We start from the raw sequence: 19072 nt of genomic DNA on the forward strand, positions 1-19072 counted from the left end.
TAAATGATTATTCCCTTCTCTCTCTTCCCCCCCCCCCATATGTACAATAGAGAACACATTATCCCTCCCCTCAAACCTATCCCTCCTCTTCTAAACTTTCCTATTTCTGTAAAGGACCATCACAATTTCAGATTTCATGGTATCATCTTTGACTTCTTACTTCACATACAAAATCACTTGCCAAACCTCACCGTTTCTATGGTATTATACCATTTTTACCTCCACAGTATCTCTCACATCTTTCTCCTTCTCATTACTCATACAGTACTACCTGACCTTAGATCCTAATCACCTATACTATTGCAATGGCCCCCCTTAATTGGTTCTCCCACCTTATTCCTTCTTATTCCAATATATTCCCCCCCACAGCTGCCGATAGTGATTTTCTTTTTTTTTAAAATCAGTTATTCGTTGTTTATTCAGTATTTCAGATTAGTATGACACTTGAGGAATTGGTTGCATTATTGTACATATACAGATTTTTTATATAACATGGAAATTTACAACTATATGTATGTGTATATTGTATGTACATGTATACATATACACACATACATACATACACAAAATCAGATCTTCTGGAAAGATGATACATGGTGTCATGCTGTAGAGCCCCAGCGGAGGAGAGCACAAAGGTAATCAATGCATCAGTACAGAATTCCTATTATATGGTGTTTTGTATCTAGGAGTGTTGTCTTCTGGATCTACTGGAAGCTGTAGCACCTACATACAAAGCAGGCAGTTTATATACCTGTGAGGTGCTGGCTCTGCTTGACACCAACTTCTGAGACTATACAAGTCATATCCAGCATCATATGCAAACAACAACAGGGTTTAACAAATAGTAGTCACACTGTACTAGAGTGTGTTCACAGGTTTTACATTTCTGGTGTTCAATCACTAATCGGAGGAAGGATTTGACCTATTTGAAAAGCACATCATACATAACCCCTTAACCACTGTCATGTTCTCTTAATGGCAGCACATTAAAAGGTTCTAAAATTGCAGCTCTTTCTGGATTCCTCAAAGAGTATCTGCTCTCTTCTTTAAACAGCTCTCCTCCTTCAGATTCAGGTTTACCTTCACCACATCTGAAATGCCATTCTGCCCCAAGATACATGGGACACTAAGGAAGATATCCGCATCCTCAGTGCCATATAGACCCTTAATCATGGTGGAAATTGGATGCACTCTCCTAAGATTCTTCATAATGCTTTCTACCAGATCTGCTGCAGACAATCCAATGGCCCAGGAAGTGTAGCCCTTCATCTTGATCACCTCATAAACACTTTCAACCACCTGTTTATGGATATCTTTCTAATTCTCTGAATCAGCATCAGTACCCAAAGGAGGATGAAGTTCTTCAGAAACACACCAGCAACATTCACACCACTCCACACAGGAACACTGGAGTCTTCATATTCCCTAAGCATCCATCAAGGACAACCTGAAGAATGAACACCACGTCTCTCCCCCATTAGGTAATGGAAATGGGAAGAATCCAGACTGCAACCACTTCCAACAACACAGTTTTTAGGAAAGCCACTTAACTTCCAGGCTGTATATGTCAAAATATTCCCTAGATTGGAAACAATAAGCAGCTTGCAATTAGGGCTGTATTTAACAGTATTGGGAATGATGAATTTAAAGATATTCACATTATGCTGGACCAAATTAAGATGATTTTTCTCCCTCCTGCTGATGTGCCCCAGCAGCAACAATGACCAGTTTTGCATTTTCAGTCACAGTTTTTGTTAGAAACATTCTTTGGTGTTTTGAGGAAAAGGCTGCCATGTTGTAGACCCATCATCTCTCCCTATAGTTTGTCTTCTAGTACATTAACTAGGGCAAGCTCATCAGTCACATCCTTTGTTAAGATACTGATGGCACGTGCCATGCCAACTACACCAACCCCAACAACAGTGATTTTGTTCAGTGATTTGTTCTGGGGAACTTGGTCTTCCTTTAGGACATTCACAATCAGATGATCCTTGACAGTAGATGCCATTTGGGGGGATATCTGAGCTCTAGGTTGCTGGTCAGGCTGTGAAAGTTCTGAGTTACATGTGGGACTGATGCTCCCTGACTCATGACCAATTAGTGATTTTCTTAAAGCAGAGGTTGGACTCTCTCGAGACAACAGTTTGAAAGTTCCCCTATTGGCTCTAGGATAACATATAAATTCCTCTGTCTTTTAAAATCGTTTTAACAAGGATACTCCAACCTATCTTTCAAGGTTTATTATATATTATTCCCTAAACTGAACTCCACTATGTAAAAAAAATTCCCTTTCTTGCTGTTCCACAAACATGATTATATCTCCTGTTGATGTGCTTTCACTTAAGTTTTTGTATGAAGCCTTTTCTGATCCCTTTCTCCCTATGCAACCCATAGTTATTTTGTATTTATTCTAAATAAAGACAATATGGATGGAGAATCTCCTAAATTGAAAAAAAACCATCAGAATTGCTGGTCCTGCTGTTTATTGATGATGTAAAAAAATAAAGACAAAATTATTTACAATACATCAGCTATAAGAAAGATCACAGATAAAACCTCCTTGAATCACCACCACAACTGCTGACTTTTCAATTTTGGAAATGCAATCCCATCATACAACTTCTAGGATAACAAATTATTTTCTCAAGAAACCTCTTTATGTTTCTTCACTAGACAAGAGTTAAGTTCCATTTTCTCAGGAAATAAGTTCTCTTAGACTTTTGCTTCTGTCTTCTCAGCAATCATAATATTATGTCCCTCCAGAAGAAAAATTAAAGTTTCAGTCTAATCTTCAGACTTTTTTTTTGGTCTTTTTTTTGTAGGGGGGAAGGCAGGGAAATTGGGGTTAAGTGACTTGCCCAAGGTCACACCTACTAAGTGTTAAGTGTCTGAGACCAGGAATTCAGGTCCTTCTAACTCCAGGGCTCTATTCACTGCACCACCTAGTTGCCCCTAATCTACAAACTTCTTATGGAATGTGTTTAAGGTGATATGGTAACAGTATGTATGGTCTTTGTGTAAAAGGCTATAGAAATCTGTGTTTCATTGGGTTTCCCATGAAATGTATGCTTCTTGAGAGCAGGAACTTCTCTTTTTCTCCTGGGTCATAGTAGATGCTTAGTAGGAACTTGTTGAATGATTAAAATGGTGTGCCTTATGACCCAAAGGTTTGGAAAAACAAATTTTATGAACCAATACAAGTGATAAATTGAAGTCTTATTGTATAAAACACTATTTTCAAGATTCACAATGAAGGAAAGTTCTAAATAGCTAAGGCTTACTCTAATAAATTCTTTTTTTTTTCAGTGTTACCTCTTTTTTTTCTTTATTAATTTGTTTGTTTCCTTTTAGTTTACAGGATTCAATTCCACAATTCCTTGAATTTCACATTTTGTCCCCCTCCCTCCCCTCCCCCCCCCCATGGCGGCTTATAGTCAAGTATAGGATCTGTAAATACTTTCACATTATACATTGGTCAGGTTATAAGGATGGATTGTACCAGCTGGAATGAAAAATGGTAAAGAGGACATAAAACCAAATAAGAGAACGAAAAAGATCAGGTATTTTGCTTCCACCTGGATATAAACTCAGTTCTTTCTAGTTCTTTCTCTGGATGCACATTTTTCTCTCCATCATGCATCTTTTGGGATTGACTTATATCACTGCATTGCTGAGAAGAGTCCAGTCTATCAAAGTTGGTCATCACACATATGTTGTGTCTGTAATTGTGTACAAATCTCTCCTGGTTCTACTCTTCTCACTCAGCATCAGTTCTTTTAAGACTCTCCAGGTAAATATGAAGACTGCCTGCTCCTCATTTCTTATAGCACAATATTATTCCATAACATGCATATACCACAACTTGTTCAGCCATTCCCCATTTATGGGCACCCCCTTAATTTCCAATTTTTGCCACCACAAAAAGAGCTGCTATAAACATTTTTGTACATATGGGTCTTTCTCCCATTTCTATGATCTCTTTGGGATATAACCCTAGGAGTGGTATTGCTGGATCAAAGGGTATGAAAGTATTTATAGCCCTTTGGGCATAATTCCAGATTGCTCTCCAGAAAGGCTGGATCAGTTCACAACTCCACCAACAATGCATTAGTGTTCCAGTTTGCCCACATCCTCTCCAGCATTTGTCATTTTCCTGTTTTGTCATCTTAGCCAATCTGACTGGTGAGATGTGGTTCCTCAGAGTTGTTTTGATTTGCATTTCTCTAATCAATAGTGAATTAGAGCATTTCTTCATGTGCTTATAGATAGCTTTAATTTCTTCCTCTGAAAACTGCCTGTTCATATCCTTTGACCATTTATCAATTGGGGAATGACTTGTATTCTTATAAATTTGACTCAATTCTCTGTATATTTTAGAAATGAGTCCTTTGTCAGAGACATAGGTTGTAAAAATTCTTTCCCAATTTCCCACCTCCCTCTTAATCTTGGTTACATTGGCTTTGTTTGTACAGAAACTTTTCAATTTCATGTAGTCAAAATTATTCATTTTACATTTTATAATGTTCTCTAATTCTTGTTTAGTCATAAAGTCTTTCCCTCTCCACAAATCTGATAGGTAAACTATTCCTTGTTTTAGGAGACTGCTTACAGTATCAACCTTTATACCTAAATCATGAACCCATTTAGACTTGATTTTGGTATATGGTGTTAGATAATGGTCTATGCCCAGTTTCTGCCATAATATATTCCAGTTTTCCCAGCAGTTTTTGTCAAATAGTGAGTTCTTATCCCAAAAACCAGGGTCTGGAGGTTTATCAAACAATACATTACTATAGTCATTGACTTCTGAATCTCTTGTGCCTAAACTCTAATAAATTCTTTCTGGTACTTCAGGTAACCAAGGCCCTTTTGAAAAGGACTGTTATTACAAAGTTAAGCTGTTGTTTCTATGGCATTTTACTTGTAATTTAAACTGAAGTTCACAGACTGATGAATGCATGGAAATAAATGGACATTGTATTGTGAAAATGCCTAAATAAAATATTTTATCTTAAGCTGTCTTTTATAGTATTATTGAAGTTAAAGACATGGAGAAGTAATATAAATTAAGGGCCTGAAATCACCCAGGAAAGATTCATAATCCAAATATTCTCTGCAATCTGCTTCTGTAGCAATTCAGTGCGACAAATTATTTGAAAGCTATCTATTTGCGGAGAGGGGGAAAAAACCCAAACCCTTGACACCACATATTCCATCAAGCATGTTTCTTCCTACCCTCCTTTAGTAGGGGTGGTATAATCGAGTAAAATATCTCATGTCCATGTAGGAAAAAAAAAAGTTCCCACAATTTAGCATCAGTGAACATTAATCTCTAGAAAATGCAAATTGACCCAACCTTTTGTCAAAATCTTGTAGCCAAGCTGTCACATTTTACATAAATAAATACAGAAGACCTCTTAGAGAAAAGAAAAGGAGGAGGGAAGGGTGTGCGGTGGGGTTGCTGATTCTACGGTTTTGGAAAAGGTTTCCCGGTTGGAGGAGGGGCCAAAAAAAAAAAATCAATAGCGCGGGGGGATGGATGTAAAAGGAGACACATCTAGTGAGCAGAAGCAACAGCTGACCTCCCAGACAGAAGCTCTAGCCCACCCTTTCCCACACAAAGACCGGGGCGTTGGGGCAAGAGATAAAGAGACAGACCCAAGACTGAAGCCCAGGCTTAATCCTCACTTTACGAACAGAAACGAGAGCCGTGTACTTATCTGCTCTATATACCTTCCTCCACTTACCCGCTCCCTCTTCCTTCTCCCCACACATTCACAGAGAAAAGGTGGGTAGATGAGTAAGTGAAGAGGGAGTTACAGTTCTTTGTCTAAGAAATGTGAAAGACTGCAGAAGGATCTTGGGGTTTGAGAAAGCAACTGTGACTTGAGTATAAAGGAAGACAAATTGCAAAGGAAAGGAGGACAGAAAGCTTGGAGATCAGGCTGGAAGCAGGAGAAAGAGCCAGAGGGACCGTGGAACCTCTTGCGCACAAGAGAAGAGACTTGTACCTGAGGCAGCAGCCTGCACCTGGTTTCACTGCTGAGGGTGCGCAGCGTATGTGGGTGTGTCGCTCAGATTGTTCCTGGACGGTACAGCCTCCCCAGACGCGATGAACCGGATGATCAGTATCCTTCTGGGTGCAGTGCTGCTCTGGGGCCAGGGCGGCTTCTCCCGGAGGGTCGTCAGCGGTGAGTAAGGAGAAACCAAGAAAGGAAAATGGTTGGAAGGAGAGTCACAGTAGTTTAAACTTCTTGCTGTCTCATACATTTCTAGGAGAGTGGGAGAGAGCAAAGGAGCCCTTGCTTGGGAACTTTGTTCCCCTAAGTAGTTTTTTTTTCTTTTTCTTTTTGGTTACAACCCAGCGATAAAATTTATACCTGTGGCATTGGAAGTGGAGCTTAGAATGACAAGAGTTGAACAGTTTGCGCCTCTTAGCCTCCCTTTCCCCTTCTCCATCTCAGACAGACACACACAACATTCAAGCATTGCATGTAAACCTAGAGGTCAGTTTTACATATCATTCACTTATCAGGAAAACGAATCTCAGGTAAATGAAGTGTCTAAGTTTGCAAAGATCAATCAGCTGTTTAACCAGCTCTAAAGTTAGGCCTTTATAAAAGGACAAACAGGGTGTTAACTCCTTTGCTACTAGTAACTGTCATAAAAATTTGCTGAATCTTCAAAATATACTTCTTAATAACCTAGTCACTCATCAAGTCAGCTGCCTCCAACTTTTTAGTCTTTTTGTAATATGAGACTGAAATATACTTTGAAAGAGAATTAAATTAATTTAGTTTTCTGTGTATCTTCTCACCTACATTTTTGGAAAAGAAATCATATTGTGCTATTTATGAAATGAGTATATACTACACAAGAGTGTTCCTTGAAGTTGTAATTTAGGAATCATCCTAAATACTCTTTTCTAATTGAAAACAGTTGAAATTTAGAATCCTTTCTGCATGTTTCTAGACTATTCCAATAGGAAAAAGGTAGAAAAATTGTGAAGATGGACAAATTATTCATTTCAGGGACAGGGCTTTAAAGGGGAAGGAGGGGTTAGAAAAGCAGAGGATGGGAATGTTACTGGAAAGAATAACACCTGATGATCTTTGATTCTTTATCCTAGACATTGAAAAACATCAATCAGACTTTCCCTCTTGTTTCTCTGTGGTCCCAAAGGACATAGATTTCATATGTGATAGCAAACAATGTCTTTTCATAAACGAGTCTCCACATCTCTAGGGCATGGCCAGTTATCTGTGACTTTTCAAGGTGTGCCCAGGAGTGCTTGTGACTCCATGAAGTGAAAATGAATCAGGCTCTTCAATGCTCAGCTATTTCCCTTGTCTCTTTCTTTCCTCTCCCCACATGGCTTTTCTATTTCTTGAGAGTGTAAACCTTGTTATTCTGAGAGCTGTGCTTCTTCTCCACCTTCTCTTTCCCCAACCCCCTCTCCCTTCCCCTCCCCCCCCCCCCCCCCCCACAGTAAGCCCAGCCACTTAGAACCTAGAAGGCTAGAATGCAGACTGCAATAATGATGCAGCTCTGACTCTGGGCCTTTGCAGATAGGAAGCTTCTTTATAAGAGGGAAAAACAAACAAACACAACATATAATGTAAAATGAGGGTTTTGAGGTGTTTTTATTTAGTACAAATTCTTGTTTCTTAAATAGAAAAAATAGTTTTGTTCCTTTCGGTATTCTGATAATTTCAGAAATTCCTACATACCATTCACCAAACCAGAGGAATTTCAAGTCTTCATTAGTGGGCAGAGCAATAGTAAATCACTAATAAAATTATGGGTTCTTGAAATAGGATCTTGAAATATTGAAGAGGTATTCGCTTAAATATTTAAATGTTAAACTTTACTTTTAAAATGTTATGATTGATTGAGACCCTATTTTATGTATCATTTGTTTTCCTTTCCCTTTCCTCTCTTCTCTCTTCCCCTCTCCTTCTTCTGTGAGAAATAAGACTTTTGAGAGAGAGAGAGAGAATTAACAGCTCATAGAATGACTGAAGGACAATAGGAAATATCTGTGGGAAGGTCTTTAGAAACTGGATAGATTCTCTTCTATTTCTGTAGTTTCTACCCAAAATCAGGGAATGAAGTAGTTATACTAAAGTCTCTCGAATCTTAAGACAGAGTACTAGTGTTTGGTACTTGATTTTGGGTGAATGTATTTTAAGGGTAATAATTTATTTTTTCGTCTGGTAAGCCAACAAGTATGAGTTCTTGTCTAATGAATCTTAAAAAGAAAAACTGCTTAATAGGCAAAAGTTGCAATCCGGCTCATATACAGGAGTACTATTTAGAATAGTTTAAATCAATTTATCAAATCAAATTATATAGAATAATTCAAATCAATTTAACAAATGCTTATTAAGATAATTTATTCTTTTATGCAGAAGACACATAAAATGTATGTATGTAGGGGGCAGGAAATTTCCAGGTAGGGTCCAGGTATCCCCAAATGGGGTAGTACTCTAGTGTCATTATGGTCACAGTTACAATTTTAGAGGCATAGAAAATACCACAAGAAACTAGTGGTTTAATCAGCTCTAAAGTAAGGCCTTTATAAAGGATGAACAGTGTTAACTCCCTTGCTACTAATAATAGTCATAAAAGTTTGCTGAATCTTCAAAACACACTGCTTTAAAACCTAGTTCCTAATCGGCTGCCTCCAACTCTTCAGACTTTTTGTAATATGAGATTGAAATACACTTTTAAAGATGATTAAATTAATTTAGTTTTCTGTGTATCCCCTGACCTAAACTTTTGTAAAAGAAATCATATGTGCTATTTATGAAATGAGTGTATCCTACACAAGAGTGTTCCTTGAGGTTGTAATTAGGAATTATCCTAAATACTTTTTGCTAATTGAAAACAATTGAAATTTAGAGTCCTTTCGGAATATATAGAGATTTAAAATTTAACAGCTTGGTGAAGTGATCTCCCAGTCAAAAAAATCTGTATTCAAATCTAGCCTCTTACATCCATTTCACTTCTCAGTCCTCCAGGCAACTCCCAAAGACCTAAAGTTACTGATATATATTGGTAGAGGAAATTATTCACTGGTTGTTCTTCATATTGAATTCACAGGTCCAGTTAAAAAAAACAACAACAAAACCAAAATGTTTAAAGAGAACTTGAACATAGATTTTTTTTTGTAAAATTTTTTTTTGTAAAAATGGAAATAATTGATTTTCATAGTACCCTTTTAGCAGTTTTTCTTTTGTTCTGTTGTGTGGTTTTAGAAATTCCAGAGGAGAAATGATTAAATTAAAAATAAACAATTATAAAGCAATATTGACAAAATTTTACTTTACATGATACATTAAAATTATTACTGAAGATCTTTTGCATTATTTCCTTGTGGAACATTTATAGGCATCTTATGGGTGACATCTGGAAATCTAATTAATTGAGCATGAGATATTTGATTTGGCATAAATGATGATGTTTACTTAATGTTAAAACAATGATTAAGTAATGCATTTCTCCCATACACTTTAATGGCCTCTGGCCATAAAATATTCAAATAGCATAACCATTTGTGATAGTAATGTATCTGTTATATCTATTTTGGGATATTACTTTTTCCTAAAATATAGATAGCATCTTTTGCCAAAAAAAGCATTCATGAATTTAAGCAGTCCTACATGATTTGGGAAAGTCAGGAGTAGGGGAAGCAGTATTTGATTCACTGGCTATATGGATAAGATGTTCTGCATGGATTGGGCAAGTAGGCAACCTTTTTCATGACACAAAGGTGCCATTTATTATTTTATTACTCCCTACCTTAGCTATCTGAAACAGACACTGTGGAGATATATTATTTTCACTTGTAGTCAGTTTATTTGGGGGAAAATATGAAACATGATGTAAGGTTGGAAACTCTTATGTTTCAACAAGGAAACTGATGATTACTAACAGGAAAAATCCAAATATTTACAAAATTAAGTGAAATGTTTTGAGATACTTTTAATAACTAAAATGAGCCATACAACAATTTGAAGTAATTACAGTCTGTTTTATTTATTTACTACATTACAAAAATTTTGTTACCTTAAAAGCATAATCACTTTTTTATTAGAAATTATTTTCTAATAATTTTATCATTTTAATGGAAAATAATCCTCTACCACTGATTTAGTAATTTGGCATTTGTACTATTTTAAGGTTAATATTATTTAATATCTCATATTTATTAATAAATCAATATTAACATTTAAACATTTGATAGTATTTAAGAGTTCAAATGGGAATGGGTGTGCTCAGGGTGCTATGGGCTCTCTAATATAGTGGATAGCAGTTTGGCCCTGGAGTTAGGATGTGCTGGGTGCAAGTTTTGCCTCTGATATATAGTAGCTGTGTGACCATAGACAAGTCACTTAAACTTTTAGTATCCTAGCAATTCTTTAAACTCTCAAAGACTATAAATAATGGATTAATAGAAAGGTTTTTACCCTGAGTTTTCCTCACACCAATGAAATAATAGATTTGGATAATATAGAGGAAATCAATTATGATTGATTTTAATGTGTGAATAACAAAGAAAAACAGATAAGCATTATTACTGCCAAAAAGTGTTTTATTACTTGTGTTGCTGAGCTTGGGACTATATAGGTCCTGGGACCACATAAATCTAGAATTTATTTCCAAAAGTTTGTAATCAATGACACACTGGTATAGATACATGTGCATTAATTATATAGGCAACAGTATGAAATTATTAAATTCATTAAGTGAATGTACTATAAAGTATTCATATCACACAAATATGAATTCAGGGAGAATCAAAATTCTGGTTTTCCCCTTTTTATGTTTTAAATACATGTAGCTGTGTTTTCCAACTTTAAAGAATTGAAGTACTCTATGTAAAGCCTCCATTCTGCCCAAAACATACTTTAGTATGTATATTTAGAAAAATAAGTGAATTGAAATTAATATTGGTATTAAAAATTTAGGACAACATATAGTGTAATTGAGGATACCCTAGGATCTTACAAAACCATTTTGCTAACCCCAACTCTGAGGACTGAAAAGCAGAACTGCTGACTATGCTAGTCTGTAATGTTATTCCATGACATCATCAAGAGCAAAAAGTGATGACAGTGCAGTTTTGAGAGATTCAATTTCTTTAAGTATGTCCCTGGCAAGAAAGGTCCAAATTTTATTAATGACTTACAGTCACTTAACAGACTACACATTAATCACAACCATTATTTCTTAAATACTCCCCCCTGCCGTTGCATGGTTTGCTTTTTAAAAATTTTTTTGCTTCTTTTGTATATTCTTATTTTAGAATTGCTCAAATTACTTGATTATTTCCAAAGTCTCACATTTTAAAATTCTACAATTTAAGACATTTATACATAAATTATAAAAGACTTTGCAAAACTGTAAGTTTTTCAGAATTTTAAAATCTATACAAAGTCAAAATAAACTATATTCTTGAGGAAAAAACTGATATAGATATTTCCTTCATTTTTGCTTCTGCAATTGTGTTTGCATGGCATCAATCACATATTTAAAATTTTGGCATCAGTGATAGAGGGGAAAACATTGGAGTGATAGGAGACATGAGTCCTAATCTTAGTTTGACACCATAGGTTATTATCTCCAGCCCTCAATTGTCTCATTTGTAAAATAAGACGTGTTACTATGGTTGGAAGAAGCCAGCCACTGAACTCCCTGAAACCGTGTACCTTCATCTTCAGTTTAGTCAATTTTGGTTCTAACGTCACATATATTCCCCATGCCATTTTTTTCAAATGCTTTATTAACTTCTGATTTATATCATTCGTTTCTGCCAGATTTTGAGTTACAATTTTTCTCCCTGTTTTTCCCCTACCCATCTCCCCAAAACAGTAGTCCCACAGGATATCCCCTCCTCCAGTCTGCTTTCTCCCATATTTTCTCCCATACCCCTTTCGACTTTTCCAGTGGATCTCTATGCCCCAGTGCCTGTATATCTTATTTCCCAATTACATGTAAAATAGTATTAATAATAGTGTATATATATATATATACACACACATATACATACATATATCTATATGTGCGTGTACATATATATATATATATTTGGATATTTGATTTTAAAACTTTGAATTCCAGATTCATTCCCTTCCTTCCTTGTTACCCACCCTTGCTGGGAAGATAAGCAGTTCAGTATAGGTTGTACATGTGTGGCTAATGCAAAACAATAACATAGTAGATATATTGTAAAAGACTGACTATATTTCCCTCCCTCCTATCCCACCTCCCACTTGTTCTATTCTCTACTTTGATCCCCTCCCTTTTCAAACATGGGTGCTTCCAACTTCCCTCCCCCCAGCCTGCCCTCCCTTCCATCATTCCCCCTCTCATCCCCTTCCCCCGCTACTTTCCTGGAGGGTGAGATACCCTATTTAGTGTGTATTTCATTCCTTCCTCAAGCCAAATTCAATGGGAATAAGGTTGACCCATTCCCTTTTACCTTCCTATTCTTCCCCTCCATTGTAACCATTTTCCCTTGCCTCTTCTGTATGAGATAGTTTACCCCAATCTGTCTTTCCCCATTTCCTCTCATTATATTCCTCTCTCACCTCTTAATTTCACCTTTTAAGTATCATCCCTTCCTGTTAAATTGGTCCTGTGTCCTCTATCTATGTATAAATGTAAACATACATACACACATTCACATATGTATTAATATGCCCATATACCCTCATATATAGACATACATATATATATATATATATATATATATATATATATATTTCGATTCCTTTCAACTACTGAGAAAAGTTTCATAAGTTACAATTATTGTTTTTTCCATGTAGGAATGTTAATAGTTCAACTTTGATAAGTTCCTTATGGTTTCTTTTCCTTGTTTACCTTCTCATTTCTCTGCTTCTTGTATCTAAATGTCAAATTTTCTATTTAACTTTGTTTTTTTTCAGCAAGAATGCTTGAAAGTCCTCTATTCCACTGAATGACCATATTTTCCCCTGAAACATGATACTCAGCTTTGCTGGGTAGGTGACTCTTGGTTTTCATCCCAGCTCCTTTGCCCTCCGGAATATCATATTCCAAGCTCTTTGATCCCTTAGTGTAGAAGCTGCCAGATCCTGGGTTATCCTGATTGTGTTTTCACAATATTAAAATTGTTTCTTCCTGGCTGCTTATAATATTCTCTCATTAATTTGGGAATTCCAGAACCTGGCTATAATATTCCTAGGAGTTTTCTTTTTGGGACCTTTTTCAGAGGTGATTGGTGGATTCTTTCAACCTCTATTTTGCCTTCTGGTACTAAAACATCAGGGCAGTTTTCTTTGAGAACTTCCTGGAGGATAATTTCTAGGTTCTTACTTTGATCATGGCTTTCAGATAGTCCAATAATTTTTAAATTATCTCTCCTGGATCTATTTTCCAGGTCAGTGGTTTTTCTCATGAGATATTTCACAATGCCTTCTATTCTTTCATTTGTTTGGATCTGTTTAACAGCATCTTGATTTCTCATAAAGTCATTAGCTCCCATTTGCTCCAATCTAATTCTGAAGCAATGATTATCCTCAGTGAGCTTTTGAGCTTCTTTTTCCATCTGGCAAATTTGGCTTTTTAAGGCATTCTTCTCCTCATTGCCTTTTTGAGCCTCTTCTGCCATTTGAGTCAGTCTGTTTTTTAAGGTATTATTTTCTTCAGTCAGGCTGTTGACTCTCATTTCATAATTTTCTTGCCATTGTTCTGTTTTCTATTCCCAATTTTTCCTCCACTTCTCTTATCTGCTTCTTAAGGTCTTCTATGGCCTGTAACCAGCTTGAATTTTCCTTTGAAACTTTTGGTGCAGGAGTTCTGACTTCACTGTTTTCCTCCTGTTCCATGCTTTGCTCCTTTTTGTCCCCATAATAGGAGTGTAATGTTGGAATCTTTTGTCTGCTTTGTTTCCTTTGCCTGGTCATGTCGCCCCTCAGTCACTTGAACCCTGGGCTTTTTGCTACAGTAGGACTCTGCCACCAGACAGGGGAGCTTTTGTCCCAAAGGCTGGGGTTTTCTCAGCTGCCAGAGATATTAAATAGGTGCCCTCTCTGAGGTCTCCACATGCTCTGGCAAGCTGGACACACACCCCAGGACTTCCATCCTAGACTGAAATCCAGATCCAAGAAGGTTAAAGCAAGAGCAATTACCCCTCAGACTGGTGCTTGGTCCCCCTACACTCTGCAGGCCAGGAGCTGAAGCTGCCACTTGGTGCTGGCTGGCTGTGCTGGGGTCTCAGTGGCTTCCCGCCCGGGGGGGCAAAAGCCACACACTCCCACCTACTGGGTCCCAAAGTCCAGACTGCACTGACCTCTCACTTTGTCCTTCGCATCTATATGTTGATAATTCTGGAAACGGCCACAGCTGCTGCTGATCTGGAGTCCCTCTGGCTGGTGGCTGGTCAGGCCTGCCCTGGGGCTAAAATCTCTGGTGGGGCTGGGCTCGGCTCCCACTGCACTATATTCCTGCAGGCCTGCTGGGCTGTCCTCAGTGGCAGGTTAGCTTCTCTGTGTCATTTTTTGGGTTCTTCAGCTCCAAAGTTTGTTTAGAGTCCCTTTTTTATATGGATTGGGGAAGGTGGAAGCTGGAGCCAGTGGGAGGTCGTGCTTCTACTCCTCCATCTTGTCTCTGCCCTTCCCCCCCATTCCATTTTTAAACCAAAGGTTGGCTAAACTAGCTGTCAAACCTTTGTTCTGTGCTACTTTCAGCATCCCTCTATGGTCCTAACCTTCCCTCCAATCCAGTATGTTTTGTGCAGACCTTTGTCACTTTGTTTGAATAGATGTGTAATCAGAATAGCTACTGAAGTCTTTTCACAGTTTAATTCTGCCACGGTTAGCACTGACAGCTACTCCTTTCTAGTTCTTTATTCCCTTCTTGGCTTCTCTTCCTCTGATCTCTCCTGATGTTCCTCTCCCCCAGATGATTGATTTTGTTGGGGCTCGTTAGCTGATAAGTGTTGGGGATACAAGGAGAGGTAAAAGCAGTTCCTGCTCTCGAGGGAGTTACAGTTCAGTAGCGAGTGACAGCAAGTAAACAATAATGTACACACTGTACACTCAAACACACACACCCAGTTAGAGGATGTATTGGAGAAAATCTCAGTCAGAAAGTCCTAGCATCAATAGGAAAAGCTTCTTTCATAAGAAGGGATTTTAGCTGATATTGGAAGGAAACCAGGGAAGGGGCTGGGATAGAGATGAGGAGGCAGCAATTCCAGGTGTGGGGAACAGCCAGAAAAAATTCAGAGCCAGGAGATGGAGCCTCTTGTTTGTGGAACAGCAAAGAGCTATATTTATATTATCATAATCAGATATTTGCAGTATAGGACCATAATATTTTTTAGGGGGTCCGTGATAAAAGCTACTTTCTGTTTTAAAAATTTTTTGATCTTTATTAATTTGTTTGTTAGTTTACAAGATTTAAGTTTACAAAATTTAGTTTACAAGATTCAGTTCCACGATCCCTTGAGTTTCAAATTTTCTCCCCCTCCCTCTTCTCCACTCCTCCTCCTCCATGGTGGCAATCAGGTATAGGACCTGTAAATACTTTCATATTAGACATTAGTCAGGTTATAAAGAAGGATTGTAATGGATGGAATGAACAATAAAAGCTCCTTTCTCTGGTCACTCAAGATGGGAAGCAGTCATTTCCCCAGGGACATGAGACAGAAACAGAGAGAGAACCAAAGAGACAGACAGACACAGAGAAAGATCAGTTTGGGTGGGCAGTCCCTATTGAATTCCCATTCAATTCTGGTTCAGAGACCAATACAGAATACTGTCACAGAATACCTGTGTCATTCTGAATCGGAGAAAGGCCTCTTCCTTTCACATCATTAAGCATTTCTAGAAACAGGTTCCTTAAACATTCATGTAGGGTTGATACCAGTCAGAGGTCTCTGCACATACTCCCAGGTTTGGGCTCTCATTGACCTAAATATAACTGTTCTATCAGCTTTCTCCAGAGACCAAAGAGAATACTAGGACCAAAGGCTAAAGAGAGCCAGAACTCTTGGTTGAAACTTCTCATTCTTGCGTAGCTTGAGAAAGGAAAAGATTTTTTTATAAAAGCTTCTGTGGTTTCACTGTGTGGGACTATTTTTTATGAGTGAGTGGAATGGCAGTTTGTCATGAGCAGATATCATCAATATTATGTGTATGGGCCCATCACAGAATCAGAGGTGGACATGACCCTTTCCTGAACATCTAGATCAACTTTTGCCTGAACAAGAAGACTCTCTATGACACCCCAAACAAGCGGTCAACTAGGCTTCACTTAGAAGTCCATGAGCTCTCAAAGCAACCCATCTGAGAGTTGTGCTAGTTTAGCTATATTGAGCTTAGATTTGTCTGTCTTCAATCGCCATTGTTTGTACTTGTTTTGTCTTCTAGAACCAAGCAGAACAAATCTAGCCCCTCATCCATATGACAGCCTTTTAATTAACTAAAGACAATTTTAATTCACCTCCTCTAATCCCTGCCCCCCAAAGCCTAAAATAAGTTTTTATGATAAATTATTTTGCATGATCTTGAACAAATCCTTTAGAGAATATACTTCCCACTTTCTTTCATTTCCCCCTCTCTCTGGCCCAGAATGACTACTACTTTCCAGCTTCTTACTTTTGTTAAATAAATAAGCCTGCTGGGGGCAGCTAGGGGGTACAGTGAATAGAGCACCGGCCAAGGAGTCAGGAGGACCTGAGTTCGAATCTGACCTCAGACACTTAACACTTATTAGCCATGTGACCTTGGGCAAGTCACTTAACCCCAATTGCCCTCCAAAAAGCAAAAAAAAAAAGAAAAGCAAAATTTATTTTTCTGACATTCAAAGCCAACCATAACCTAGGTCCTCTATACTTATCCAAATTCATCTCCTCCTGCTTTCTCTTAAACATGACTTTGTTCATACTCTTTCTAAACATACTTTTGTTGTACTCTTTTTCCAAACTGGAATGCCCTTTTTTTCTGGTCTATTCGAATTCTACCTAATCTTCTAAAATCAAGTCTCACCTTAATTAAATTTAATGTAACTAAATTAAATTAATATTCATTAAGTGTCTCCTATGTGTAGGGCACTGTGCTAGGTGAAGGTAGGAAAAAGATTTTTTTAATTTTTAAAAAATCTAACTTTTTAAATTTTGTTTCCTTTACTCTAAAGAATCTTACAATCTAACTAGGGATATGGCATATGCACACACACACACAAAACATTGAAAAAGAACACCTTAGACAGTGCCTGGCACATAGTGGATGCTTAATGTTATTGACCATTGATTGATGCAATAAATGCAAAGGTGTCTGGATATAATGTTTTGTGAAATTTGAGCTAGTTACATATGGGAGGGTTTCATAAAGTCAGTGGCGCCTGAGCTGGACCTTGAAGGAAGAGAATTTCAACAGCATAAAATGTGGAAGAACATTCCAGATATGAGGTATAATAGAGAGATAGGAGAGGGTAACAAAAAAAAGAAACAGAGAAAGAAAGAAGGAAAAAAGAAAAATTATTGACAACTTCAGTTAATAATTATCCCTTTCCTTTCTAATCTTCAATTAGATCCCTGTCATATTTTGCATTTGATTGTATTCTATTTTGTGTTTATATATGCTTTGAAAGCATAAACTATATCACATGTTACGTTTGCATTTCTCTTGTGCTAACTGGTCTTTTCAGAATTTTTATTAAATTTATATGTTGAATCATCTCACAAATACAGAATATCCCAACATATGAATCATCACAGTAATTTGTGTAATTTGATCTACAAGAATCTAAATTCTCAGTAATAAAAAGAGCTTGAGATTTGCATTAAAGACATTTTCAGACCTAGTAGATCTGTTCTCAAAATTTCTTTCCCTTATGTTACAGACTTGTTTTTGCCTCATTTTTTGTATTAAATTTGCAATTATTTAAGAAAATTAATTTGAGAGGGTGACAGTTCTCTAAGATAATCAGCTAAGGGATTGTGATGGACTCTTCTTCCTTTCTAAGAAAATCACTAAGCAGCAACTGTTTTCTGTTTGGAAATATCAGAAGATTTTTATTTATTAATAAAGCACCCACAGAAAAGGTCTGTGTTCTCATCCTCGACCCAGGCAAGTAATGTCCTTTCACAGATTGTTGTCCACACAGCTATATTTGTCTTCTGATGCTATGAATGTTTTAGATCCTGGAAGCAGGACAAACTAATAGGAACCTCATAGCCTATATGAGGAAGCATGACTTTTTTTCAAATGTTGGATAGTTGAAGACCAAAGCTCTCCATATTAAGAGAAGAAAAAGGGTGGTGGGAAGGGGAAGGGAATAAACTAGAAGGCACAGTGGATAGAACACTAGGTTTAGAACCAGAAAAATTTATTTTCATAAGTTCAAATCTGGCTTCAGACACTTACTGTGGCCCTGGGTGAGTCACTTAACCCTGTTTGCCTCAGTTTCATTATCTGTAAAATGAGCTGGCAAGCAACTCCAGTATCTAGGCTGAGAAAACCCCAAATGGGCTCACAGAAAGTCAGATATGATTGAAAACACATTATGTCCCGTAAAAGACTATAAAAATAGTGAATATTAAATATGACCATTTAAGCAAAATAATAAACAGAAATTGTATAAATTGTAATATTAGAATGAATATTGTTAGCCAGAAATCATGACTTAGGAGACATGTGTTGAAACTGGATTTATTACAAGAGAAATAAACATGTATGTGGAACTCCTATATACAGTTCAAGGTGTTCACAATCCAAGCAGAAACTTACATATTTATGAATTGCAACAAAGGGAGAGGGGGAGTGGAAAGCAATCCCTCCCAAATGGCATTGGAGGAGAAAGGGAGCAGTAGGGGTGGGGAAAGGATTAATTCCTTCCTAAAGGGGACTAAAAACATGAAAGAAAGGAAGGGGGAACATAAGAAAGTAGGATGGCAAAAGCAGCATTCTTTTGCTTTGGGAACTGCTAGACCAGGGGTGGGGAATGTATGATCTCGAAGTCACATGTGACCCTCTAGGTCCTCAAGTGTGGCCTTTTGACTGAATCCAAACTTCACAGA

The 19072-nt window shown here is 37.3% G+C and overlaps 1 protein-coding gene across 1 annotated transcript in view; it reads left to right on the forward strand.

Moving 5' to 3' along the window:
• The first annotated feature begins 5527 nt into the window (after nt 1-5527).
• Nucleotides 5528-19072, forward strand: part of CHODL (chondrolectin) — a 29922-nt gene continuing 16377 nt past the window's right edge. The window contains exon 1 of the mRNA XM_069075044.1: nt 5528-6191. Within this exon, the coding sequence (XP_068931145.1) occupies nt 6113-6191 (79 nt within the window). The 5' untranslated portion in view covers nt 5528-6112. The remainder of the gene's footprint in view (nt 6192-19072) is intronic.

Source organism: Petaurus breviceps, unplaced genomic scaffold (genome assembly GCF_028583685.1).
Source record: "Petaurus breviceps papuanus isolate PSGF00001 unplaced genomic scaffold, PetGlider_PUasm1.0 90897, whole genome shotgun sequence".
NCBI classification, from domain to species: domain Eukaryota; kingdom Metazoa; phylum Chordata; class Mammalia; order Diprotodontia; family Petauridae; genus Petaurus; species Petaurus breviceps.